Raw genomic sequence first — 26295 nt, 5'->3', positions numbered from 1 at the left:
ACAATGGAAATGCAATTGTGTATTGCTGTTTGTCTGATATCCAACAATCCATGATCAGCAACGCTGACAATGAGAACATTTTGCAGAGAAAATGGGTTGAGACAAACTATTTAGGCTCAGAATTACATGTGGTCCATTGTTTACCTTGTCATCAATGACATGTGGCCCATTGTTTACCTTGTTACTTGGCAACGACCACAAGGGTGTTTCAAAGAGCTGTCAGCTTCAAGTTTTAATGTCACATGCACAAGTACAGTGAAATGTTTTTCTTGCAAACTCAAAACCCAACAATGCAATAATAATAATGTATTACTAGAAAAGAAAAACAAATTGAAATACACAATAAAGTAAGTAAGTAAGAAAGCATACCATATACAGGATTTAAAAAAAAAAAAGTCAGTTCCAATACCCTATTTACATGTGCTAGTCAGCAGTAGCAGTGTGGAATTAATAAAACACACATGTAAAGAGATGCCCTGGTGGCCGCAGTGCAATTTAGAATTAGCCCAAAAACCTACAACCCGCGACCAATACATTTTCACCAGCAGCATAGTTTTCAATGTAGCCCAATTACCTGAAAACTGCAGACATAGCAACCCGGCTCTGCTCCCTGCCCACTCAACCTATTTTTATTTCCGGCTTCCTGATAGTTTGAGATGATTTCTTAAATTCTGAACATTTTAATAGCATGAAAATATTATTGTTGATGTTTTGGTCATTCAAAGGCTATTGTTACTTGGGAAATAGGATGAGTGTGCAATACCTTTAATGTATTGGTATTGGCCCTATACAGTTTACTATTTTCCACTCTTGCATAAAAAAAGGATTCTGAAATAAATACTGTAAATACCAAGGATAATAACGCTAGAGTCTGTTTTGAACATACCGGTACGATTATTCAAGCATCCTTCTCATTTCCTGAATTGACTTCTCCGTCTGATTGGTTATGTCTAATCAAAATGGCGATCCTCATGTGAGGGACGAATGCTGTTTACTCGTTACATTTTGACCATTAATACCGGACATATATCAAATCATCTCTGAATCAGCCATGTTATCAAGCATGGCTTTAAGAAGTGCTTTTAAATCGACATCTGTCGTTCTGCGAGAATGTGGTGTTTTATCCAGACTGAAAGGAACCTGTGCGTCTCTCCGATTGAGACATGGGGCATTCACCTCTGTCACCACAGGGCCTTCACACAGCAACAATGAGACTGCATTGACAGGTAAATAAATATATATTTATACTCCTAATTTCACAGAGTAGACATGTGTGCTTACGATATGTTAGTTAGCTAAGAAGGAGGCCGTATTAGTCAATGCAACAATGAAACGTCTTGTCGATGCGCGCGGCTGTTAATTTTCTGCACTTGCTCGCATGCATGTCAACTAGCTAGCTGCACACGCCGAGCAAGAATCAAGGAACCATTACTGAAAAATACGGAATAGGTAGATTTTGTGTGAAACCCCACTTATCATCATCATCATCAGAACACCTCGTAAAAATGTGTTTTTCCATTAGTCATGTAGTGAGTACAATTCTTCCTTGGGTAGGCCAGGAGAGGGCACTGCAGCAATTAGCTAGGATATCTAGTGCACATATAGCTAATCACAACAGCAGCAAACATGATAGACAGGTACACGAGTTATTCTCTTCGTGTACACAGTGACACAGGCTTTCTATTTGTATAGGGACATCAACTCACTACCCCATTGTCCTTATCCTCCTGTGTACTAACTAGGCTAGCTATATGGTTTCATTATAAAAATAGATTACATAAAATGGATCCTTATTGTATACTAATGTAGTGATAACTATAGCTAGTAGCTACCTATCTAACCAGCTGAAATTAAAGGAATATTTTTTTAACCAGACTGGTGCGAAGGTAATGCCATTTTAACCCAGACATATGACTAATACATTTCCTATAATTTAATCAGTCGGTCTGCTAGTAAGTGTTTTTTATGAAAAGGATGTGGGAACCAGAGTTATTTTCCCCACAGGCCCCCTGCAATGTGTCTGCAGCAGCTTTTCTCTTCTCACTCCACCACTCTTGGTCATGTATGCAGAACATGACACTCAACTCTTGTTTCTATTATCTCAGCACTACTGTTCACAAAATGTAGGCTTACATCAAAGTAAGTAAGATATCCCAACTCTTACTGCAAACCATGTTGCTGCTGAACATGCTTACAGATGCTTTCTCATGCAGACACATACACTGAGTGTACAAAACATTAAGAACACCTTCCTAATATTGAGTTGACCCCCCCCCCCCCTCTAATTTTCCCTCAGAATAGCCTCAATTCGTCAGTGCATAGACCGTGTCGAAAAGCGTTCCACAGGAATGCTGGCCATTGTTGTGTCCAATGCTTCCCACAGTTGTACCAAGTTGTCTGGATGTTCTTGGGGTGGTGGAGTGCACAAAATGTTTTGTGCACTCAGTGTAGTTGCAGGCAAAAATCTGGCACCATCCTATGGTTCATAAAGCAATGAACTAACAGTAATTATGTATTGTTTGATAATTTGTTTAATTCTTACCAGGTATTGGGAGTTTCACCATTCAGTCTGTGAGAAACTATGCCCGTGTCGTAAGAAAGAAGAAGCCAGGTATGGAGGACCAAGGTCAACTATTTGATCTAAGACCACTTGGATGTTTGATATTTACTGTCTAAGTTTTTTCCATCAGTGATGAAAAGTCAGTTGAGTGATCTTCCTCCGACAATGCTGAAAATGGAATATGCCGCTGTTCCACTCGCTCAAACGTATGTACATTTAATTTGTCCAAACTTAAATTAAATGTATTTCATGTCATGCAGACATGGCTCATGTATGTTCAACTCTCCCATGTCCAAACAACTACAGCATTGAGATGTTGTTTAAAATAGTTATTCTGTCTTTATTTGTACAATATATAGGCCTACTCTGCCTTTGTACTATACCTCTTCTATACAGTACATCTCTTCCTAATGCTGATCTGTTATTATGTGTTTACAGAGCTGATGACCTTGTCAAAAGACTTCTGACACTGGAACTAGCAAGCCATGTATGTTCTTTTCACCTTGTTACTACATTCTATTCATCTAGTCTTTCTCTTTGCGCTCATAAGAAAACTACAGTAGAGTAACTACAGTTTGTGTATACCTGTTCGTTGCTATAGTTTACATTATGATATGACCGTTTTTCTATACCTATGCTGGATATTGCATAATCAAAACACCATGTTGTGTGTCACCAGAGCGAGAAGTTGAAATTGAAAACGGAGCAGCTGATTGCAAAAGTCCAGAGGGATGAAGCTGACCGCAGCTCTACAGAAGTCAAGGGTAGGTTCCCGTTTTGGGACTAGTGAACAACCGTGCTTTTCCTCTGAGGAACCACCTTATTTCAGCAATCGTTTGTTCATTCCTTAACCCCTTTCTTGACCTTTTAGTGGCCATTTTGACCTCCAAAATCCGAAACTACCAGGAGCACCTGCACAAACATACAAAGGTGTGTATGGGTGACGGGTAAATGCAAGACTGTGTAATTTTAAGTCCCTATAGTAACAGTGACGTGCATGCATATTATTTCCACACGTGTAATTTCCTATCCCCTCCCTATCTGGTGTGAGGTTTGTCAACAGGATTTCCTGTGTAGTGCATACACATACCATGACATTTGACAGAGTAGTAGTGGTGGTGCTGCTGCATGCTGGGAATTTAAACTGTCACAATGTATACACGTAACATTGAATCAAACATTTTTGCAGACATATTGCAAAATATAACTATTTTAGCACAGCTAAAATGTTAAAGCCAAGGTTTGGCAGTCTGTCACTATACTGTGTCTCACTTTTTGTATCTCACTCCCCCCACGCTTTTTTTAGTTTGGCTTTGAAAGTCTCAAAATCACTATGTTATTTTTAATTAGAACAAAACCCTCCTCTATTATGTAAAAGACATGTTCCCAGACTAGGGGTTTGATTCAATCTGTAGCCATGAAGAGCTGCGTTACAGCACAATATACATTTAAAGGCAATATTCTTGCGGAGACATCATTCACGGTGAACGCTGCATTGGTCAGCTCAATGAGATATTACCTTTACATTTCAATCGCCCTACAGTGCTGCTCTTCAACGCTATGGATTGAATCAAGCCTTAAATAATGTTATCTCTTTAAGCTTATTTTTTCTCCATTTGACCTCTGACTCTGTGTTTCGGCCCCCCCATCTTTGTATCAGGACAAAGCGAACAAGCGATGGATGCTCATGGCCATTGACCGCAGGAAGAAGCTGCTCAAGCACCTCAGGGTAACGCGCTACGACGCCTTTGAACATGTCTGCCAGCAGCTGGGCATCACCTACACTTTCCCTCCGGAGTACTACAGACATGCCACCCGACGCTGGCTGGCCAAGAAGGCCCTGTGCATAAAGGTACACAACAAAACTCTATTCACTTTATTTAGCGCAGTTTTCTAGCTTGGTTCCAGAGTGGTTTGTACTGTATGGTTGGCAAGACAGCACAAACAGATCTGGGACCAGACAAGCAATTTTCTTGTTACTATTTCTGCTGTATGCAGGCTGTTGAACCAGGGCTTTTACCATTAGTCTAATGCATGACTTAATCTAAAAGTCAAAGCAAAGCTTTTTTATTTTTATCTATATTTAACTAGGCAAGTAAGTTAAGAACAAATTCTTATTTTCAATGACGGCCTAGGAACAGTGGGTTAACTGCCTTGTTCAGGGGCAGAATTACAGGTTTTTGTCTTGTCAGCTCAGGGATTCGATCTTGCAACCTTTCGGTTACTAGTCCAACGCTCTAACCACTAGGCTGTTTGCCGCCCCAAATGAAGACATTTATAATTTGGTTGTTGTTGTCATTTTTGTTGGGTGTTTTTTGTAGGTTCATCTGATTGTGTACTTTCTTAGGTCTTCAAAGAGGTGCAGAAACAGAAACTGGAGCAAAGGAAGAAAATTAAGCAGACCCCTCCCCCCACGTTGGCAGAACCAGCCAGGACAGCAGCTACAGGAACCCAATAAACTGCTACAGTATCCAATGTCTGTCTTATGCATTCAGTCTTGCTCTCAATGGACAAATTAGTTTTGCATGGCCCAGTGAGCGGGGTTTGCTCCTTTTCGACCATTCCATTTGTCCTAAGGAGAAATCTCCACCCACCCATGCCACCAGTTCATGTAAAATTAATTTTCCCATGTATTGTTATACTGTAATAAGAAACATGAATAACTTATTGTTTGTAGTACACCAAGTCTTCATTCTTCTTGTCCCTTCTGCAAGTAGATGCATCATCAAATAAATGCAGTGACGCAGATATGTGGTTTTGGTGTGGGCAATGTCTATGTGCTCCACATATGTGACCTGAGAGTGTCAAATAAACCCACAATGAATCATTTAATAAAATGTATTGTATAATCCATTTGTTTGCTCTCTTTTTAAAAAACGTTTATCACATATAGTCACTTGGGTATGGTGATATGTAACTACCCCAATTGAAAGAGATAAAACACCTCTACTTGATGCTGATTAAAATGCTAATGAAAGATGAGGAAAAAAGAACATTATGCCCTATGGTTGAACTGTGGTTGAAACTGAAGTGTAAGATTAATCATATGATGACTTTCCTGAACATAGCTTGTAATCGTGTTTACGAGAACTGAAAGAACATCAGATATCTGGTGTTTATCGACCGACCTATGTTAAACCAAGGTTATACTCATTATCTGTCACCTGTGAATTGACCTTGAAACCTATAATACTGTGGAATGGTCAGGTCATTAAACAGCTTAACTGTCCTACTGTGAATTTGGTGTTTTCACTGCTGTTGAGAGTTGTCTTGAGAAACATAGTAGGAGTGTGTAACCAGCGCTTGTTCACAGCTTTAGTAACTTCCTGTTAGTGTATTGACTCAGATCAGGAGAGGATCAGAGCTGCAGACAAGATAGGTAAGTGACATGCTCTTTCCTCTGTTCTCACATGTGTAGAAAAAGCTACAATAGAGTAACTACTTATCAATAAACAACTACCTAAAATGTTTCTGAGGAACAGTTGAAAGTGATGTACATGTATGACATTTGGTATATTTCTATACTAGAGTATACAAAGTATTTGAAGTGGTTTCCCAGAGATTGAACACCATGTCTTGTCCTTTTGATGATACATGACAGTTATACAACAGTTATTATTAGTCTTTGTTTAATGAAATGGCAATATGTAATTATATTAAAACCTATTGCAATACATGAGAGGGTTGTAGTATATGACGTAAGATGGTGGTTCAGGGTATGAATGGACCTGTGTATAAACTTGAGTACCAAATCAATTACTTGAGTACCAGTGTATGGAATCTTTATTTGAACTTTTCTATGAGCAATTATCCCGAAGGAATAACATGCTGCTAGTTTTGTTTTATTACTTTATTGAGGAAATGATCAAACTTCAACCACTGTGCTAACTGTTGGATGCGGTTAGTTTTTAGGTGACACAAGCTGACCCCATTTGATTGACATGTCGAACCCAGTCATCACCCACCAGCCAGGAGCAGGCTCTTATGGGACAAATGTGCAGACGGGCAAGTGGAGCACTGGGCTGTGCTCCTGCTGCAGTGACATCCTAGTCTGTGAGTATTGAGACAAATAATAAGACCTTAAGTATCATCACTAAGTAGGCCTACCTCGTACCATACCATAGGGTTTAATGGTTGTCAAGTGTTTCAAGAAAAAGTGTTTCCTATTTTCTGGATTTTACAATAAGGTCAAATGTTGTCATACAGGTGCCTTGGGCTTCATCTGCCCAATAGCATTAAGTTGCTACACAGCTGACAAGTACGGTGAGAACGTGTGCCTGGCCTGTGTTCCAGGAGGCATGACAGCCATGAGGACCCACATGAGATTGACCTATGGGATTCAGGTATGTTACCCTTAGGAGCCTAAAGAAATTAGGGATAGTGATGCATTCATGCATTGAGTATGTCATTTTATAGCATACTAGGGAGAACTGCAACTCATTCCTGTCTGAGCCAGTCTCACCCTTTTATTATGAAAGACAGGAATGGAGCGTTTCATCAGTACACATACTGACAAATAAATTAGCCTCATGATTTTCCCTAGTTTGAGGAACTTGAACTGTCAAATATTTGGTGGATTCATTCTAATCATATTTGAATATCATATTTTCTTACAGGGGACAATATGCAATGATGCATTGATGACCTGTTGCTGTGGATTCCTTGAGACGTGCAGGATGGCCCGTGAAATTCGCATCAGAAATGGAGACGTTTGACTTGTACAGTCATTTGAAGACGTTTTCAAGTGGAAGTTAAATTAACCTTGTGTCACATATTGTTGATACAAATTGTCAATGTTATACTATGTACATTTTTACTTTTGTATTGTTTAAATTTGACCCCTACCCTCAAACAGTACCTCTTAAAGAATTCATAGCACCATGTATGAACATAAGATGCACAATAAAGTTATGTTTTTTTTTTTTTTTTCAATTGCATTTGGGTCCTTTTTCAGGATGATTTACAGACTGTTGTCTCAGTATCTCAGGGACGTTCATAACACAGGTATAAATTAACATAAAACGGTCGAGCCTTCACAAATACGTCTCAATTTTTGATTTGCACAAAACATAAAACATATTTGCACGTTAGCTTGCGTGCTACCTGATTGGTCCTTTTTCTTTGTGACCTGGCAACCAAGTGGACGCTTACATACGCTTAAACAAGGCAGAAGGGACATTTCGCTAGCTAGCTATCCAGCACAATACGACAAATATGTCTTCGAGGACGCTACCCCTGCTTTTTATTAATCTCGGTGGAGAAATGCTCTACATCTTGGATCAACGCCTAAGAGCTCAGAATATTCCCGCTGACAAAGCCAAGAAAGGTAACATTATAGTTAGCTAGCAAAACTGTCTGGTTGCATTAGGCTAGAATTCAACTAGCTACAGGTGAATCACTGACCTTGTCATGTCCACAAACTGGTTGCCATACATTGGAGCACATTCATTTGTCTCCCTGCCTGTGTTTTAACCTGCAAATTCTTCATTGTACTTGTAGCTGATTGGATAGAGGATGACAGAAGGAGAGGTATTTTGATATTTGTCATGCAATGCATCACTAGGCCTACATGCTCTGCTTTGAGGCCTTCGAGGAAACCAACAGAGTGTTCTACAAATGCAATAATCTGGATGAAATCTTTGCCCAGAGATATTCATTCACTCTGCCTCCAAGATTGTAGAGATTTCAGCCATGGGCTTCATTAAGAAGAGATCCGGTTTCTACCTCCCAATCAAATAACTTTGCTAGCTGATAATGCTGCTGATGGTTTAAAAGGCTGTTGCTTTCTTAGAGCAATTGGGAATAGGTGGACGTTAAGCCTTGCCTCTAGAATGCATATCTGCTTGCTTAAAGGTAGACTCCTTTGAGCACGGAACTTTTTGATTTTAAAGGTAGACTCTGCCAGGGGTGTAATCATTACGCCGATTCTGTTGCGAAACGTTATGCAACAGAAACCGTTTACTCCTAACTGAAAACGCAAACGAGAGTTTCTATGAGTAGGTATAATTTGTGTTACTTTCCAACAGGAATATGTTACAAAAACTTCGTAAATAACACGGTTGCCAACAAACAACGCATACAAAGTTGTATAGCGGCAGAATAGGATACCGGGTAGGGAGTGGGCTATTTAATTCCGTTTTTCGGAAGCTAGTTAGCTAGGTGACCTGATCGTGCTACTTTGTATGCGTTGTTTGTTGGCAACCTTGTACTTTACGAAGTTTTTGGAACAGATTCCTGTTGGAACGTTACACAAATTACACCCACCCAGTTTCTATTGGACAAATTCAGGTAGGTCCCTCCCCGTTTCGTTCTATTTGCTCAGTTTGTTTCTGTTTGGTTCTTTAACGGTTTCCGTAATGAATACACCCAGTTGTACTAATCATAAACAAGGGGGCGACTTCACATCTACAAACATAAACAGTTAAATCCAGGGCTCGAATTCATAATACATCTGAGTATGAGTGCTGATCCATGATCAGTTTTGCCCTTTATATTATAATTAATGGACAAGAGGACCTAATCCTGGATCAGTACTCTTACTCAGACACTTGTTGAATATGGTCCCAGTTCTATCAAGACTGCTTTATATCATGGACTCTTTACAATTTGCACGCCTACATTAGAAAGAGCCAATAATAACAATTTTAGCAGATTTGGTTGTTTGTGAAACAACAAAAAATCTAATGTTTTTAAGTTGGAAAGACCTCCCAATGTTTATGTTGAAGATGTCATCTTGATGAGTCTAACTTTACAGACTGACATTATTCCAGTCCCCACTTGTGACCTGACATCAACCTTGTGTCCTGTGCCCTCACTCTGCCAGTTATGAATGACATCATCACCACCATGTTCAATAAAAAGTTTTTGGAGGAGCTGTTCAAACCACAGGAGCTGTACTCCAAGAAGGCCCTCAGGACGGTGTTTGACCGACTGGCCCACGCCTCCATCATGAGACTCAACCAGGCCAGCATGGACAAGGTATGGATGGAATCGTGTCACCTGGTTCATGTTCAGGGCACGCTGTGCCAAAACATTTCAAAAGGTTTTGCAACAGAAAACAAAAATAGGCTTTCCTTATTGGACAAGGATGTATATTCCCTCTGTGCTTCAGTCTGTTTTCTTCTGTTTCATCCCTGATTAAAAGGACCCTTTATTGGAAGTGAAAGGCCATCGAGTTGTTATCTCCTTTCTGAGAAAGATAGAAGTTGTTAGTTAAATCCCTATCATTCACCCCGTTTTGGAGTCAGCTGAGAAGCTGTCATGACGACGTTACCACTTTTATCACATTCTCAGAATCACGTCCTCTTTACCTAGTGACCCTTTAATACTCTTAATTCTAGGTACTTAGGGAAATTGCCCAGGTCACTGAAAACCCTATGTAGACCTATAATTTTCAAAGCTTTCATCATTTATTGCACCATCATTGCTTGACTATTTTGAAGAGTTCTATCTGTTGTTTTTAAAAAGTGGTTTTATGTAGGCTATCAAACAGAATATCTTCAGCATTTTGACATATTAATCCTGATTATAAGTTTAATGTTGAATAAATCCACCTGCAGAGCATGATCCTAGTTTGTTCAAATATGCTGACGGCTCCATCTGGTGTACATTATGAACTGGCAGCAGCTATTTTTGAGCATAACAATAACCCCTCATCATCCATATGACTGTTGTTCATGCACACAGCTGTATGACTTGATGACGATGGCCTTCAAGTACCAGGTGCTCCTCTGCCCGCGGGCCAAAGATATCCTCCTTGTGTCCTTCAACCATATGGATGCCATCAAGGATTTTGTGAAGGACACCCCAAGCGTTCTCAGCCAGGTTGACGAGACATACAGACAGCTCATAGAGGTACAATAAACTTCCCTTCAATTGCTCAAACCTCAGCTAAGTGTTCAGTATGATCTCTTATTCATTGCATGTTTTGTGCTCTTATTTCTAGATGTACACACCCTTGTCTAGTGGTGAATTTCAGCTCATCCGGCAAACGCTCCTCATCTTCTTTCAAGACATGCACATAAGGGTGAGTTCAAGATCTCGCAGAAGTTTGTCTAACTTTTTCGACAGATGATGAGCGTGTTGGGAAGGGGGATTGTGGCATATTTTGATGGGTTTCAGAGATTGACAGAGTTATGGTACTATTAACATTTTTAAACGCTAAAACCGTGCCAGGGAAGCTAAACCAAAGCATGAATTGCTGTCATAACTTGTCCGTAAACTGCTTACAAAGTAAGGAAGCCAGTATTTAATTTTGTAATTTGGGTGATTTATCCCTTTTACAATGCATCATAACTCCATCATAAGGAATTATACACATTGTAATCTCGGTTAACCCAGAACTAAAGTCTTCCGTAATTGGTCAGATGCTAACACCTGCAAAATCTTGATTTGTCCAAAGCACCGGAACTAATGCTGCTCGTTATCTCACTCATCCCGTTGTATCAGGACAGATCTACAGTATAATTTATGTTTTAGTAGTCTGTCCACGAGAGATTACAAGAAGTGTTACACAATTATCACTACGTTTTGCTCATCTGTCTTTGCAGGTGTCCATCTTCCTCAAAGACAAAGTGCAGAATTCCAATGGACGTTTTGTCCTCCCGATCTCGGGTCCTGTGCCCCACGGAACACACATCCCAGGACTTATCAGGTACCACCGCTATAATTGTCCATGCCCACATAACATGGAATCTCACCAATCCAACCAAGCCAAGTTTGTTCCAGTAGAGTAAAATCTAAATTTTATTAGATGCATTGAATATGGCTGTATCCATATATATATATATATATATTTTTTTTTACTGTTTTGTGCTTTTTGATGGCATCTATTTGCTTTCCTTCCGCAGATGCTGTCAGCTTCATTTAGACCAGCATATCTGCAGCTAATTGCATTACTGAGGGTGTTGAACGAGCAGCTGCCTAAATTTAGAAAAGCTTACTTTTAGCACAGCTGTATTTGCCAAGGGATTGAGCGCAGCCGGGCTTAAAACTCATTTATTGCGTCTTAGGAACTTAAGCTCACGTGGCAAACTTGAGACTGAACAATGTGAAAGTGTAGACAGATGAAATCAAACTAGTGACCACTCTGTTACAAGTACATTGCAACCGCTTAGCGGTTTTGTTAGAATTGTTAGAAGTGTCTTCTGTGAAACAGGAGAAGTTGCAAATTATCTTTAGGAAATGATTGGTTGCCTCATATGATGTTAAAAGTGTTTTTGCCGAATATTTTGTGTGTGTGTATTTTTTTGTTACCATCAGAATGTTCAGCTGCAATGGCGAAGAGGTGAAGAGACTGCAGTTCCGCAACGGTGGGAACTACACCAGTGTTCTCCGCGAGGGTTCCTTTGAGATGTTTGGAGAGCGGGTCATCAAGCTGGGCACCAACATGTATGTGCTGCTCCACACTTACCCCCACTGAGACTACTACATTCTCTACTATTTCCTCTACTGTCGTCAATGGTCATATACTGTAGGCCTAAATCAACATGGTAGCTAAAAGTCACTGTAAATTGTCTAGTAATTTACACAGTGACATGTTTATTTGCCTCCCCCGTGATGCTACATATTATTTCAGCTTGTCAAGTGCTTGGCTTCTGTTTACCCACAGGTACAGTGTAAGCCGTCCGGTAGAAACACACATGTCAGGGACGTCCAAAAACTCTGCACAGAAAAAGTCGGTGAGTTGAAATTATGCTTAACCACTACGCTGTACTATTTCTCTCACAGGCATGTATCCTGCAAGGCCTTGCATTTTTTGCTTATAAATGTCATTTTACAGTATGTCCTATAATATATTTTTGACAGAGGGTCAAAATTGTGTTGATATCTGTGTTATTTCATCATTGATTAGGCTACAGAAAGGACAATCTGTCCAAGTCAGACTAAGCTTCATCTGTAATTAAGCCTTACATGTAATGGAAACCAGCCTTAAATGAAATGAAAAATGCCCTAATCAGCTAAATCATGCAATTCATGCATTGTGTTAATGATTATGCGTACCTTCACTGTGTATACAGGTCAACACAGCTCCAAACCCCCTGGCAAAAGAGGAGCTGAACATGTTGGCCAGGTTAATGGGGGGTATGGAAGTCCAGAAACCAGGAAATGCAGACAGTGGCTTCCGAGTCAACCTCTTTGCTACAGATGAGGAAGAAGAGTAAGTCCTCTTATGTTATGAGCATTGTTTTGTTGTATTTTTGTGTCATTGTGGTTAAATTAAATATGGAATTACAACCGTACCGTGCCTCCCAAGTGACGCAGTGGTCTCAGGCAGTGCTAGCGGCATCACTACAGATCCGGGTTTGATACCGGGGTATGTCACAGCTGGCTACGACCGGGAGACCCATTGTCCCAGCGTCGTCCGGGTTAAGGGAGGGTTTGACAGTCCGGGTTGTCCTTGTCCCATCGCGCTCTAGCGACTCCTGTGGTGGGCCTTGCGCACGCACGATGACACGGTTGCTAGGTGTACAGTGTTTCCTCTGACACAATGGTACGGCTGGCTTCCAGGTTAAGCGAGTAGTGTATCAAGAAGCAGTGCGTCTTGGCGGGTCGTGTTTCGGAGGACGCATGGCTCTCGACCTTCGCCTCTCCCGAGTCCGTATGGGAGTTGCAGTGATGGGACAAGACTGTACCTATCAATTGGATATCACAAAATTGGTACTCCTCACAACATGATGAAACGAACTGAACCTGATTTTTGAATTATGTTAAGTTAGTGTTAAAAATCACTGTCAGTGTTAAGAATCAGTATCAGCGTTAAAGGTCCAGTGCAGCCGTGTTCATCTCATTATCAAATAGTTTCAATTACAATTAAGTACCTTAATTAAAGGTACAATTAAGTACCTTACGTTTAAGTACCTTACTGTGATTGCTTCCAATAAAAAAACTAGCTATTATTGGCAGAGAGGTTTTGAATTGGCTTTCTTAGTGGTCTATTAACTAATTTACTGCTTGATGTCACCAGGCAAGCCAAAACTCAGTCTTTTAAAATGGCTCTTACACTAAAAGGGCATTATTGTAATTTTCACAGTATTATTCCAACCTCATTGTGTGGAAATACATACTAATGTATGTGGACGCCCTTAAAATTAGTGGATTAGGCTATTTCGGCCACCCCCGTTGCTGACAGGTGTACAAAATTGAGTACACCTCCATGCAATCTCCATAGAAAAACATTGGCAGTAGACTGGCCTTACTGAAGAGCTCAGTGACATTTAATGCGGCACCGTCATAGGATGCCACCTTTCCAACAAGTCAGTTAGTCAAATTTCTGCGTTGCTAGAGCTGCCCCGGTCAACTGCAAGTGCTGACACGGTGAAGTGGAAATGTCTAGGAGCAACAACGATTCAGCCACGAAGTAATCGGCCACACAACCTCACAGAACGGGACCACTAAGTTCTGAAGCGTGTAGCACGTAAAAATTGTATGTCCTCGGTCGCAACACTCACTACCGAGATCGAAACTGCTACTGGAAGCAACGTCAGCACAAGAACTGTTCTTCGGGAGTTTCATGAAATGGGGTTCCTTGGCCGAGCAGCTGCACACAAGCCTAAGATCACCATGTGCAATGTGCCAAGCCATGTGCCAAGCGTCAGCTGGAGTGGTGTAAAGCTCGCCGCCATTGTACTCTGGAGTAGTGGAAACGCGTTCCTTGGCGTGATGAGTCACGCTTCACAATCTGGCAGTCTGATGGACAAATTTGTGTTTGGCTGCTGGCAGTAGAACGCTACCTGCCCCAATGCATAGTGCCAACTGTAAAGTTTGGTGGAGAAGGAATAATAGTCTGGGGCTGTTTTTCATTCAGGCTTGGCCCCTTAGTACCAGTGAAGGGAAATCTTAACGCTGCAGCAGACAATGACATCATAGCCGCTTCTGTGCTTCCAACTTTGTAGCAACAGTTTAGGGAAGGCCCTTTCCTGTTTCAGCATGACAATGCCCCCTTGCACAAAGCGAGGTCCATACAGAAATTATTTGTCGAGCCCGGTGTGTAAGAACTTGAATGGTCTGCACAGAGTCCTGATGTCAACCCCATTGAACACCTTTGTGATGAATTGGAACGCCGGCTGCGAGCCAGGACTAATCGCCCAACATCGGTGCCCGACTTCAGTGCCCCGCTGCAATGTTCCAACATCTAGTGGAAAGCCTTCCCATAAGACTGTTATAGCAGCAAAGGGGGGACAAACTCCATATTAATGCCCATGATTTTGGAATGAGTTGTTAGATGAGCAGGTGTCCACGTACTTTTGGTCATATAGTGTATAAAACACAGAAAAATCAAGTTTTTCACTGCACTGGGCCTTTAACAATAATGTGGATTTGTCTTCCTCTTAGGGAGGCCTTGATATCGAGACCAGACGAGTTTTCATATGACGTCATAAAAATCCAAGCGACTAAGGTAAAGCTCATTCTAACCTATATTATTTCTGTCACAGAGGCTAGATAAATATTCAACCATATGACATGATTTTATGTAACTTGAAGGGATGATATGGAAGCATTTCGTAGATTGAGACTGTCTTACTGTACATGCTGTGGTGTAACCGTCAAACAGGTCCCCCATGAAAACCTGTCACAGGAGACTTACTCCACCCGTGCAGTCATCTCTTAGCACTTACAGAATAGCTTCTGTAATTGACAGGCTAAGGATTGTAGGTTGACAGGCTAAGGATTGTAGGTTATCTGAGCTGCACTACGATCAGGATAGGCCAGTCTAACAAGATGTACTATAATCAAATGTAAGCCCCTCCCCAATCGAGACCTTTCAGATCTACCATTGGTGGCTTGCCTTCTTTTTCAGAACCAGCAAGCCAATGCGGAGCTGGCAAAAATCATGGGGGACTTCACGGAGGAGGCTGGTGAGCCGTGCTCATCGAGTGCCAACAGTAAAGGGGATGACCTTCTGGCCATGATGGATGGGCTGTGACAGTGTTACCATGGTGACCAGAATCTGAGGGCGGGGCTCAAGGCTGAGTTGGTTAGGAACGGTGTGGTCTACTGTAGGACAGTGTCTTGTCTGCTCTGCTGTGCTTGGCCGTCTGTCTCACTCTGCAATTATGGCAGCTGTCTAACAAAAGCACACACAACACCAACCTCATCTTTGTTCGTTTGTCAAGCTTTTCGATGCTGATGTGACATGAACAGGTCAATTAATTTGTTCAGCAAGGACCGACTGTTCATTTTGCAAAAGTGGGAAAACTTTACGCTTACACTCAGTGGCCCGTTTATTAGGTTAACCCATCTTGTACCGGTTTGGACCCCCCAGTAGCCATGAAGGGATGGTCAGCAACAATGTTTAGTTGCGCTGTGGCATTCAAACGTTGATCAACTGGTATCAAGGGACCTAACCTGTGCCAGGAAAATATTCCCAACACCATTACACCACCGCCACCACCTTGTACGGTTGACACTAGGCAGGATGGGGCCATGGACTCATGCTGCTTATGCCAAATCCTGACTGCCATCAGCATGACGCAATAGGATCTGGGATTCGTCGGACCGGACAATGTTTTTACACTCCTCAATTGTCAGTGTTGGTGATCGCGTGCCCACTGAAGCCGCTTCTTTTTGTTTTTAGCTGATAGGAGTGGAACCCGGCGTTATTGTCTGCTGCAATAGCCCATCCGTGACGAGTTGTGCACAGAGATGCCAATCGGCGTTCAGAGATGCCGTTCGGCACATCACTGTTATACTGCTCTGTTATTTGTCTGTTTGTGGCCCGCATGTTACCTTGCACGATTCTTGCCATTCTCCTTCGACCCCCCTCTCATCAAAAAGCTGTTTTTTTACCTCAGGACTGCTGTTTTTAATTTGTTGCACCATTCTCGGGTATTCCCTAGACATTGTCGTGCATGAAAAGCCCAGGAGGGCGGCCGTTTCTGAGATACTGGATACAGCGCACCTGGCACCGATAGTCATACCACGCTCAAAGTCGCGTAGGTCACTCATTTTGCCCATTCTAACATTCAATCGAACAGTAACTCAATGCCTTGAAGCCTGTCTGTCTGCTTTACATAGCAGGCCACATGACTCACTGTCTGTAAGAGCGATCCATTTTTGTGAACAGGGTGGTGTACCTAATAAACTGGCCGTTGATTGTATTTTGTGCTATTATGGTGGTAATCTCAAGAGTTTTTAAAAGTTACAGATACAACAGTTCTGTACTAGTTAGTCGCCCTGAAACGTCAAATGGGACATTTGTTCCACTTCAATCAATGATTTGCGTATCACTGCTGGCTTACTTCTGAAGCTAAGCAGGGTTGGTCCTGGTCAGTCCTTGGATGGGAGACCAGATGCTGCTGGAAGTGGTGTTGGAGGGCCAGTAGGAGGCACTCTTTCCACTGGTCTAAAAAATATCCCAATGCCCCAGGGCAGTGATTGGGGACACTGCCCTGTGTAGGGTGCCGTCTCTCGAATGGGACGTTAAACGGGTGTCCTGACTCTCTGAGGTCATTAAAGATCCCATGGCACTTATCGTAAGAGTAGGGGTGTTAACCCCGGTGTCCTGGCTAAATTCCCAATCTGACCCTCAAACCATCACGGTCACCTAATAATCCCCAGTTTACAATTGGCTCATTCATCCCCCTCCTCTCCCCTGTAACTATTCCCCAGGTCGTTGCTGCAAATTAGAACGTGTTCTCAGTCAACTTACCTGGTAAAATAACGGATAAATAAATAAATACAAATAAAAATTTCTGCTCTGCTGATCTCGCTTCAATCAATGTATTTCAAGTTGACATTCCATATGGATGTCACATTTAAACAATATTTCTTTTGACTATTTATCTGGAAGGAAAAGTAAGTTCCTCTTTAATTTGTTATCACGGCATGATGTTAAGATAACGCTGTTTTCTCTCACATACCTGCTGTAATACAGTATTTATATTTTTGCTGACTTTCCTAATCTGATTTACTCCGACTGAGTAATGAACCGGACCTAAACTAGAGGGTGTCAAACTCAATTCCTGTAGCGCCTTGTGTCTGCGGGTTTTCGCTCCTCTCATCTAGTTCTCTAGGCCTTAATTTGACATAAATTACAAAAAACAGCAAGCACACAACCTTCCAGGGATTTATTTTGACACCCCTGACCTAAAGAGACTGGTGGAAATGAAAGAAACACAAGTGCACTTGTCATTGTAATTCAAAAACATGGATCCCAAAACATATTTTGAGAAATTTCTACTGTACCTTGATTTTTGTTTCGGTATTGGATAAATATATACTGTATGTTTAGGGTGACCTTTAGTGTCTTCAAATAAAGAAAGACAAATTATTTGTAAATATATTATATTGCAATAATTCACGTCACCAAATGGGATGGTAATAGATTAATTGATTAAGTGTGACACAACACTAATGTATCGAAGCAGCTGATCCTTTGATGCAATATGACAGATGGTCCAAAATGTATATTTATGGAATTATTTATTTATTTATTAATTAGCATGGTGTACATGTTTATGTTTTTTGTTGGGTGAAATATTAACGATTGTTAAAAAGAAAAGTTTTTATAGAAATGTCGTAATGCATAGAATGAAAAGTAAATAAAATATGGAGCTCTCATTAGCTTTTATTTATGTACTGTGTTCATTTATATTTAAAGGGGCAATATGAGGTTGCTACATCCATTTTTTGACATTTTTGGACTAAATTAATTATATATTCCCATTGATTCTTGAAGAATATAACTAATGGGGCTCCCGGGTGGTGCAGCAGTCTAAGGCGCTGCATCTCAGTGCTAGAGGCGTCACTACAGACACTCTGGTTCGAATCCAAGCTGTATCACAACCGGCCGTGGTTGGCGGCACACAATCAGACCAGTGTCGTCCGGGTTTGGTCGATGTAGGCCATCATTGTAAATAAGAATTTGTTCTTAACCTGACTTGCCTAGTTAAATTTAAGTTACAGTTGTTGTTGTATAGGAATCATGTCACTAGAGGGCGCTGTTGCTTTAACTTTTTGTATTTTAGTCATGTCTATACTGCTTGAGAGTGCAGAAAGATTATTTTTTTTCTCTCAGGAGTTTTCGTTACATTCAGAGTACAAACACGTTGCCTTGAGGCAAAACCATGATTCAGCACATTCATTCAATCCCTCCATGTAATTTTCAAGGGGAGAATATTGCTCCTCATTTCTTGTCATCTAGTTTATTCTCGCCCACACGATCACCTCCTTGCCCACACACTGCTCAGACATTTCGTTTTTAATGAGTTTTTGAATCAAGCAATATTGAAAAAGTTGTGTTCTTATTACAGGGGTGACAAGTCTACTCCCACTCCCTGGGTTGTGACTTTAGCACTCATTTACCTTTGCATGAAGACACTCACATTGCCCATCTAATGTCAGTCAACTCATATTGGCACCTAGAAACAAATCTGTCACGAAAAACTATAGTCAACTCATCTCTATATAAACATCACAGGATTGTATGGAACATGGGATTAGCTATCATAACATACAAACCTAATATCTGACACAAACACTATGTCCAAATAAATCTCACCCATCCTGAATTTGGCCTCAACTCCCTCCTTGTCTGCGCCAACAATTCAGATTGCAGTGGAAACAGCACAATGCTGTACCTGCATGGGTTTGGGTTATTTGAGTGCCTCCTCAAATCAAGTCAAAGAACTGGATAGTCTGGGCATGTCTCTGAAGAACCCTCTCTCCCAGTCAACCATTCATCCACACATTCTCTCTTTCACTCACTCTCGCACACACACACAGACACAAGATCAGTGCATACCAAGCAGTCAAAACATGCTGAAACATGGCTGTGCTGAATGGACCTGTGGTGGAGGATTCAGGTGAGGCCTTCCTAACAGTCTGATGGGGAGAGAGAGACGTCAGACCAGCGCCTTACCCAAGGGCATGGTTTATTTGGAAAACAAAGTCATTGCAGCACATCCCCTTCTCTCCTCTGCTACTCATCTCCAGGTTGTTCCCGTAAAGGAGAATTCTCAGTCTGCTTATTTTCTTAAACAAGGGTTAAAAAACAAACAAACCAATAAAAAGATACATTATATTCCTAAACCAATCATCCACCATGTTTCATGTTTGAATTAAAGCGTGTAAAGAGGGAATGTGCCATATCCATGGATGCAAATTGATGACTCTTACAAGGCTGGGTCACTTCCCACAGAATTAAATAGGACACTTTAGAATGATATTGTATGTCCCTCTGTACCTCTAAGCTCTCTTGAGGTATGATTCACAGTTTCCTCATCAAAAGCTGTGGGCTGGAACAATGTTAACCACACAGGCTGACAAGTGTTTCATGTGGCCAGGGGCATACAGTGTGCTGAGTCAACACAGGAAGACTAGTGCAACCCAAATCACTTTGTGCCCTTTATATCCCCCTATACCCACCCACTGGATCGAAACTAGTAGGTGGGGGCGGGATTCTTGTTCCATAAGAAGGATGCTAAATTTGAATCAGCATGGGAGGGTCTGCTTGTAGAAGGATTCATTTTTTGGAGCCAAAAGACATGTTAGTCAGCATAACAGGTCAGGGAGGAAAGGGAGCACATTTCAGACACATGGAACTATTCTTTTTTTCAGAGTGAATCTACACCTTTCATTTGTGCTTATAAGATTTCTAATCAATCAAATACATGTACTGGATGTATAACTGTATAATACTCAAATGATCTCGTACAATATGTACAATATGTACGACAGGCATTCATTTGAATGAAGGTGTAGATATGTTTGGGAGTTAAACCAAAAGCCTGTTATCCATCTGAGTAGAGATGAGGATAATGATAGGAGTATAAAGTTATTGTAGCCAATTTCATTCTCAATGGGCTTTCCTCTCACTTGCTAGATCCTTTCACATGAATGTAGGAATTGTTAGCAATCAAGGATATAATGTTAGAATTTTTCTAAAGCACAAATCTATCACAGCATGTGAGTGGAGAATGAGGTGTATTGCTGGATCTTTTGTTGCCGCTGATTAGTTGAATGGATACAATATTTTCCTCCAAGCTCATAATTTACTTTTTCATCTTTGTATAACAGTGCTGTAAAATCACGTGTGCATTTTGAAACTATATCGAATTGAATTGGACACATAGTTGGGCACTGCACCTCTGCTCAACGTTATGTTGTTCCTAGTCCTATTATCAAACACATTTAATCAAATTCTTAAACAATCAGCTGCATCTGCTAGACAAAATTACTCAATCAAATTATGTTTCTCTTTTTATTGGCTGGGCAAGTCTGTCAGTCATTCAATTTGCGTCATTTCCGTTGTCAGGTGGCGCTGCTATGGAAAGATGCGATCAGAAAGCTGACGAATGGAAGCTGTTGCTGAGTGGTCATTTCGGTAATAGTGGCTAAAACAAACATAGCGCGATATCAATCCTCCATATACGGTCTCCTTTCGTTGGGGATAACCAACTGCGTATGCACCGAACAAATACGTTTAAAGAAATGTTCATGCTGTAGTAATACAACGCAGACTTTCCTCGGCGTTTTCAGCTCGAGGTAAGTTGTTGATAAAGAAAAAAAAAAGACCTGAGTGAGCGAGGTGGCGAATGAGTTTGCTCTAGCGGTAGTAACGTTTAGTAGTAGTAGTAGTAGCAGCTACCTAGCTAGCATGTACTTTGTTTAAATGGCCTCCCCGCTCTGCGCAATGTGTATTGTTTAGCAGACAATTGGTAAATTCAAACTGAACAAATGTGTTTCCACAAATACCATGCATATTTGTCATTGGGGTTGTTCCTATGTGTGAGAACGGCGTGCATTGTTCTAGTTCGCTAGCTTTGGGTTGTTCGTGACAAATGGGACGTGTCCGATTTAGCTAAGGTTACCTAGCGTAGCTTTAATGACGCCGATTATCGTACATGGTTTTGTAATTAACATACCCACTGTTCCCATACACCGTACATGCGCGGTGTTTCACTAATTCCTATTCATTTACAAACTTATTTTGCTTCAACATTGCGTTTGGGCGTGGGGCTCGTTTCGTTTGGAAACGCTTCTGGGTTGTCGGTCAGTCGGTACTATAAATGGTACCTAGTTAGATTTGACTCATGACATAAGAGCAGGATGGCTTGAGGACAAATGGTGATGGTCGGCACTAGTGTCTGTTGTAGGAGTCAAAAGGGTTCGTGTACACTACTTGCGGGATTGCATCCCTGCGATGGGTGCTCCTTTTCATTTGTCTTAAATGATAGATACAATGTTGCAACTAACACCACCTTGCAACATTCTGTCATACCGCTCTAGTTATTTTTGGTGACCTTGTATGGCTAAGGGCATTCAAAATGTAACAATAGGCAGCCAGCTGCAAGATGGTAGGTAGCTAGAGCGCAGAAGGCTGAGCTTTCATCCAGGTACTTCAAAAAACCTAGCAAGCTCGTAATGGGCATCTTTATCATGATGTCCAACATATTTAGAGGGTGATTGACTGGTGCAACCTATAAATCATCTCCTCTGACAACATTGTGATAGCTTGGACTATTATGTATTCGGATGTAGCCTCGGTTCCAGGTATGAATGTGTAAAGATGACATTTGGATCTGTAAGATGTATTTAGGGTTGGCTCCTTAACTAGTGCTTTTAGCTAATTATTTTGTTTTGCAACAGAACACTGTGGAATGCATGATTCATGCCGCTATAATAGGACGTGGGTGGTTCTCCGGTCACCTATCGCGGCCGTGTGCGCGCTCTCTAGCTATTTAAAGAGCGCATGTTCCCGTGGATGGCGTGGGATATTGTCTCTCTGGTGCCTTTTGTCTGATATGATTCAGTAGGCTGTGTTCCTAATCTTGCCAATCATTGTGCTTTCCTCGGGTGGTTTGACCTTTTGGTTCTTGAACTATTGGTAATTTGCTTACATTCATCAAATGACAAACTAATCTGAAGTCAAGTTGTGAGCTGCCCATTTCAGGCAAGCCTAAGGTGCATGCATTACAGAAAGGTAATTGTTTTGTCACATGGTTTTAGGGCAGTACAGTGCTCTTGTAGAAATCTGAATCAGAGCCGACAGGTGCTGTTTGTAATAGTTCTCTTGTTGGACAGTCATTTTAGCAGCATACCCTGTGTACTATTCCATCTTTGCCAATTGCAATGTCTAACATTTAGTTTAGATGACTTGTTTAAATAAATAGTGTGGTAATTGATTGAGTATGCTGCTCTCCTACAGTTGCACATTTGACTGGGAGTCATATGAAAAGCACTGTTCATAAGCCTGCCTCCCTTGGTGATTGATGACTAGTTGAGATGGCGACAGACAGGCGAGAGACATGATTTTGACACTGTATGCTGTTTGAGATTTGAAAAAATCCTCATAGAAGTGAGAATTTGTGTAGGCCCGCTGACTTCTGCAACCTGTCCTGTCCTCACCAGAGCCAAACTGTGTGGCCCATGGAAGTTTCAGAATGGAAATATTTATTGTTTTCCTTGGGTTCACTGTGTTTGCTAATGTGTGAGCATTTTGACGAGTGTTGCCTGTAATGTATACTTTGAGTCTTTTGGTGTCAGTTTCCAATATCGACTCTCATGCAGGTTATTCAAATGTGGTGTTGCCCTCTGCTGCCACTTTTATCAGCCCGAATCATCTCTTTGGAATGTCTCTAGTAGGGTTGAGCTTGTACTGGCATGTGTCCACTAAAGATCTACGGTCACCACAATGCTGTCTTTAGCCACATTGACCTACCATCTTTGTGCTGCAGTTTCACTACAGAAATTCACACGTGTTTTCGCTCTGAAACGATGCCCCCCTTTTACACCCTGGGACATGTTTCAGTTTACACTCTTATTGGTGTCATCCCTCTGACATTTTTAGCATTTCTGACATCCTAGTCCATGGTAACCCTGGGGCGACTGAACCGAGTGATTCACTCTCCTCCAGTTGGTTCTGAGCATTACTTTCCTGTTACGGGAACCAGAGCGCATTTCATCACTTAGGGACTCCTTATCAGCAGGCAGCAAACAAAGCATATACCCCTCAAAGATAGAGTACCATAGGTTTTTAGAGGTTGGCATGTTACTGTAGGTAGATGTCACACAGGTTCCCCTGGCATGTGCCTTCACTTCCTTATCGGAAATGGTAGGGTTGCTATTTATTTTTCGGTCAAGAAAAAAAGCCATGAGCCCAACCTTTTTATGGGAAACTGTCTTCTGAGAGGAAGTCGTAGCATTTTACTGTCAATGGTTATAACTCGCCACAGACTTAGAGTACCACGAACCAGTGCAGATTGAGTTTCAAGTTAATGTCACATGCGCTAGTACAGTGAAATGCCTTTTACTAGCTGTAAACCCAACAATGCAGTAATCAATATTAATGTAGTACTAATAAGAACATAAAGTAAGAAACTACATAGAAACCACACAGGTAGCCTAGTGGTTAGATCTTTGGTCCTGTAACCGTAAGGTTGCTGGATCGAATCCCCGAGCTGACAAGATAAACATTTGTAATTTTGCCTCTGAACAAGGCAGTTAACCCACTGTTCCACAGTAGGCCGTCATTGTAAATAAGAAATTGTTCTTAACTGACTTGCCTATTAAATGAAGGTTAAATGTACAAATACAATTTTTTTTTTATACATACATACATACATGCATACATAGTCAGTTCCAATACCATATTTACAATGTGCAGGGATACTGGAGTGATAGTTAGATATGTATAAGGGTAAGGTGAATAGGCTTCAGGATATATGATTAACAGAGTAGCAGTAGCATAAATGATGAGTACATGTGTGTGGTGTCAGTATGAATGTGAGTGTGCATAGACAGTGTACAAAATAAAAGGGTCAACTCAGTCAGCCCTTGTAGCCATTCTGCTAGCTGTTTAGCAGTCTTATGGCTTGGGTATAGAAGCTGTTCAGGAGCCTGTTGGTGTCAGACTTGATGCACCGGTACCACTTGCCGTGTGGAAGCAGAGCGAACAGTGGCTGGAGTCTTTAACGATTTTCCGGGCCTTCCTTTCACACCGCCTGATGGAGGTCCTAAAAGCTGCAGCAGGATTTTCAGAAAGTAATTGCCAAGGATACAATGAAACCAGCATGAAAAAGCATGTATGCACAAAATGGCATTCATCCTAATACATGTTTTGCCATCTTTAGCATTTCACCAGAATTCCACCCTTGCATGATTTGATGTTGCAGTCATCTTACTGCATTCTGCATCAAGGCATTTGTCATTCGCACATGGATATTTCGTTTGCATCCACGTTGAGGATTAAAGCTGAGGCGTCAACTTTCTCACCAGAGACAACATCTGAATGAACCTATAATGGCTAGCCATTCACACTGTTGGTGAACTTGTGGGAGGGGTTTTCTAAAGTGGTTGGGTGGGGTGAAACCCTCTCCTCTCTCATACCACAAGACAGACAGTCTGCTGCATTAGTCAAGTCTGGAACTTTCAGAGAGACCCCATGTATAGTCATGCAGTGTCAGGTATTATTGAAAACTAATGTATTTTCTACTGTATGACACATTGGTAGAATTTTGGTCATTTTAGCGGTTTAATTATGCAACTCGAGATGGATATTTTGCTAGTGGCCTGGAGGAACATCAAGACTATCAGTTAGTTTTAGAGTTTTGCTTCCTTGTGGTCACATTTCTGTCCTACACCACTTAATGTACCTATCTTGATCTGATGTTATCCGATTAGCTTTTTGCTGCTGTGTTCTTCCTGCAGAGCTCCAGCATGTCTAAGCGGCGCTCTTTGGAGAGGGGGGCCGGAGAGACTTCAGGCAGGGCCAGCAAGCTCCTCTGTCCTGGAATTGCTGGAAGCAACGCGAAGAGGGCAGGTCCCTTCATCCTGGGTAAGAGATGTTGGTACTTGGGGGCAAAAAGGGGAAAGTTTGGCCTCTTACAACTGTTTGCGCAGGAAACTAGGAAAGAGGTGGGGGGGATTCAATTAGCTTGAGGCAAGAATGTGAAGTATTTGACGTTGGGTAGATGGCTCAGAATCTATTCTGCAAAGTTTCTTCAATCTTTTCAGGAAATGTATACTGTAAACGTTGTGAAATGTTAGCATAAGACTTCTGCTGTCTGCTAGATTATGTTAGGGGTGTTGAAGTTTGCATGCCTCCTAATTGTTTGCATTAGGGCACACACTCTCCTTACCTTTTGGTCATGCAGCTGTTGCCACTTCTTCCTTACAGGGCCTCGTTTGGGGAACTCGCCCGTGCCAAGTATAGTGCAGTGTCTGGCCAGGAAGGATGGGACGGATGACTTCTACCAGCTAAAAGTGAGTGGACGCTATCTGTTTCTTTTGAATTATTTATTTTCACTGTTCGATGGAGATGAATTAGTGTCTTCAAACAATGGCTAGTTAGCTAGTGTCCCAATAGCCTTTTGAACCTTTGACCTTCCTAAACAGACATCTTTGTTGGTGTTCAGTTATGCCTTTACGGCCCTATTTCAGTGCAGCAGCCTGCGCTTGCTTAGGCGGAAGACAAACTGTAGAGGCAATTTGTTTATTGGGGCAATCCAATAATCTGTTTTACACACAAGGTGTTTTTAGGAGGAAGAGCGAAAAGGTGGCACCCTGCCTTGGCCCTACTGCTAAGTCCCAGTGCAAAGTCTCTCTACCCCCCCCCCCCCCCTCAATGTCTCCTGAGTGTGTTGACCGTAGCATGTAGGGACATGTTTTTGCAAAGGATAAAATGAAATGAGCATGAAAAACCCGTTTTATTTTAGTCAATACTAACACTTTTTTTATTTTCTGAAAACTGCATTGTTGGTCAAGGGCTTGTAAGTAAGCATTTCACTGTTGTA

The 26295-nt window shown here is 41.5% G+C and overlaps 4 protein-coding genes across 5 annotated transcripts in view; all 4 read left to right on the top strand.

Moving 5' to 3' along the window:
• Nucleotides 1-913: 913 nt before the first annotated feature.
• Nucleotides 914-5413, top strand: mrps15 (mitochondrial ribosomal protein S15). Its single transcript, XM_021595531.3, has 8 exons — nt 914-1226; nt 2546-2611; nt 2691-2766; nt 2999-3047; nt 3240-3324; nt 3432-3490; nt 4221-4412; nt 4908-5413. The coding sequence occupies exons 1-8, from the start codon at nt 1052-1054 to the stop codon at nt 5016-5018; spliced, it is 813 nt and encodes a 270-aa protein (XP_021451206.1). The 5' UTR covers nt 914-1051; the 3' UTR covers nt 5019-5413.
• A 218-nt stretch (nt 5414-5631) lies between these two features.
• On the top strand, nt 5632-7492 carry LOC110517486 (cornifelin). 2 transcript variants are annotated; one of them, XM_021595535.3, is made up of 4 exons: nt 5632-5939; nt 6466-6613; nt 6767-6903; nt 7177-7492. In XM_021595535.3, exons 2-4 carry the CDS (start codon nt 6502-6504, stop codon nt 7273-7275), a joined length of 348 nt encoding a protein of 115 aa, XP_021451210.1. In that variant the 5' UTR covers nt 5632-5939; nt 6466-6501; the 3' UTR covers nt 7276-7492. The 2 variants fall into 2 exon arrangements, with proteins under 2 accessions (XP_021451210.1, XP_021451211.1); XM_021595536.3 differs by having other exon boundaries at nt 5807-5939; nt 6473-6613.
• Nucleotides 7493-7522: 30 nt separating this feature from the next.
• oscp1b (organic solute carrier partner 1b) lies at nt 7523-18131 on the top strand. The gene is made up of 10 exons (XM_021595520.3): nt 7523-7886; nt 9384-9538; nt 10247-10414; nt 10506-10586; nt 11110-11213; nt 11822-11950; nt 12171-12240; nt 12580-12719; nt 14894-14957; nt 15360-18131. Exons 1-10 carry the CDS (start codon nt 7775-7777, stop codon nt 15483-15485), a joined length of 1149 nt encoding a protein of 382 aa, XP_021451195.1. The 5' UTR covers nt 7523-7774; the 3' UTR covers nt 15486-18131.
• Nucleotides 18132-20788: 2657 nt separating this feature from the next.
• stk40 (serine/threonine kinase 40) overlaps nt 20789-26295 on the top strand; it is a 30958-nt gene continuing 25451 nt past the window's right edge. The window contains exons 1-3 of the mRNA XM_021595514.3: nt 20789-21046; nt 25211-25337; nt 25680-25765. Coding sequence (XP_021451189.1) covers nt 25220-25337; nt 25680-25765 — 204 coding nt within the window. The 5' untranslated portion in view covers nt 20789-21046; nt 25211-25219. The remainder of the gene's footprint in view (nt 21047-25210; nt 25338-25679; nt 25766-26295) is intronic.

Source organism: Oncorhynchus mykiss, chromosome 3 (genome assembly GCF_057628025.1).
Source record: "Oncorhynchus mykiss isolate SJ-2025 chromosome 3, ASM5762802v1, whole genome shotgun sequence".
NCBI lineage: Eukaryota > Metazoa > Chordata > Actinopteri > Salmoniformes > Salmonidae > Oncorhynchus > Oncorhynchus mykiss.
The sequence above is the reverse complement of the archived record's forward strand: the minus strand, read 5'-3'. Positions and strand labels throughout refer to the sequence as shown.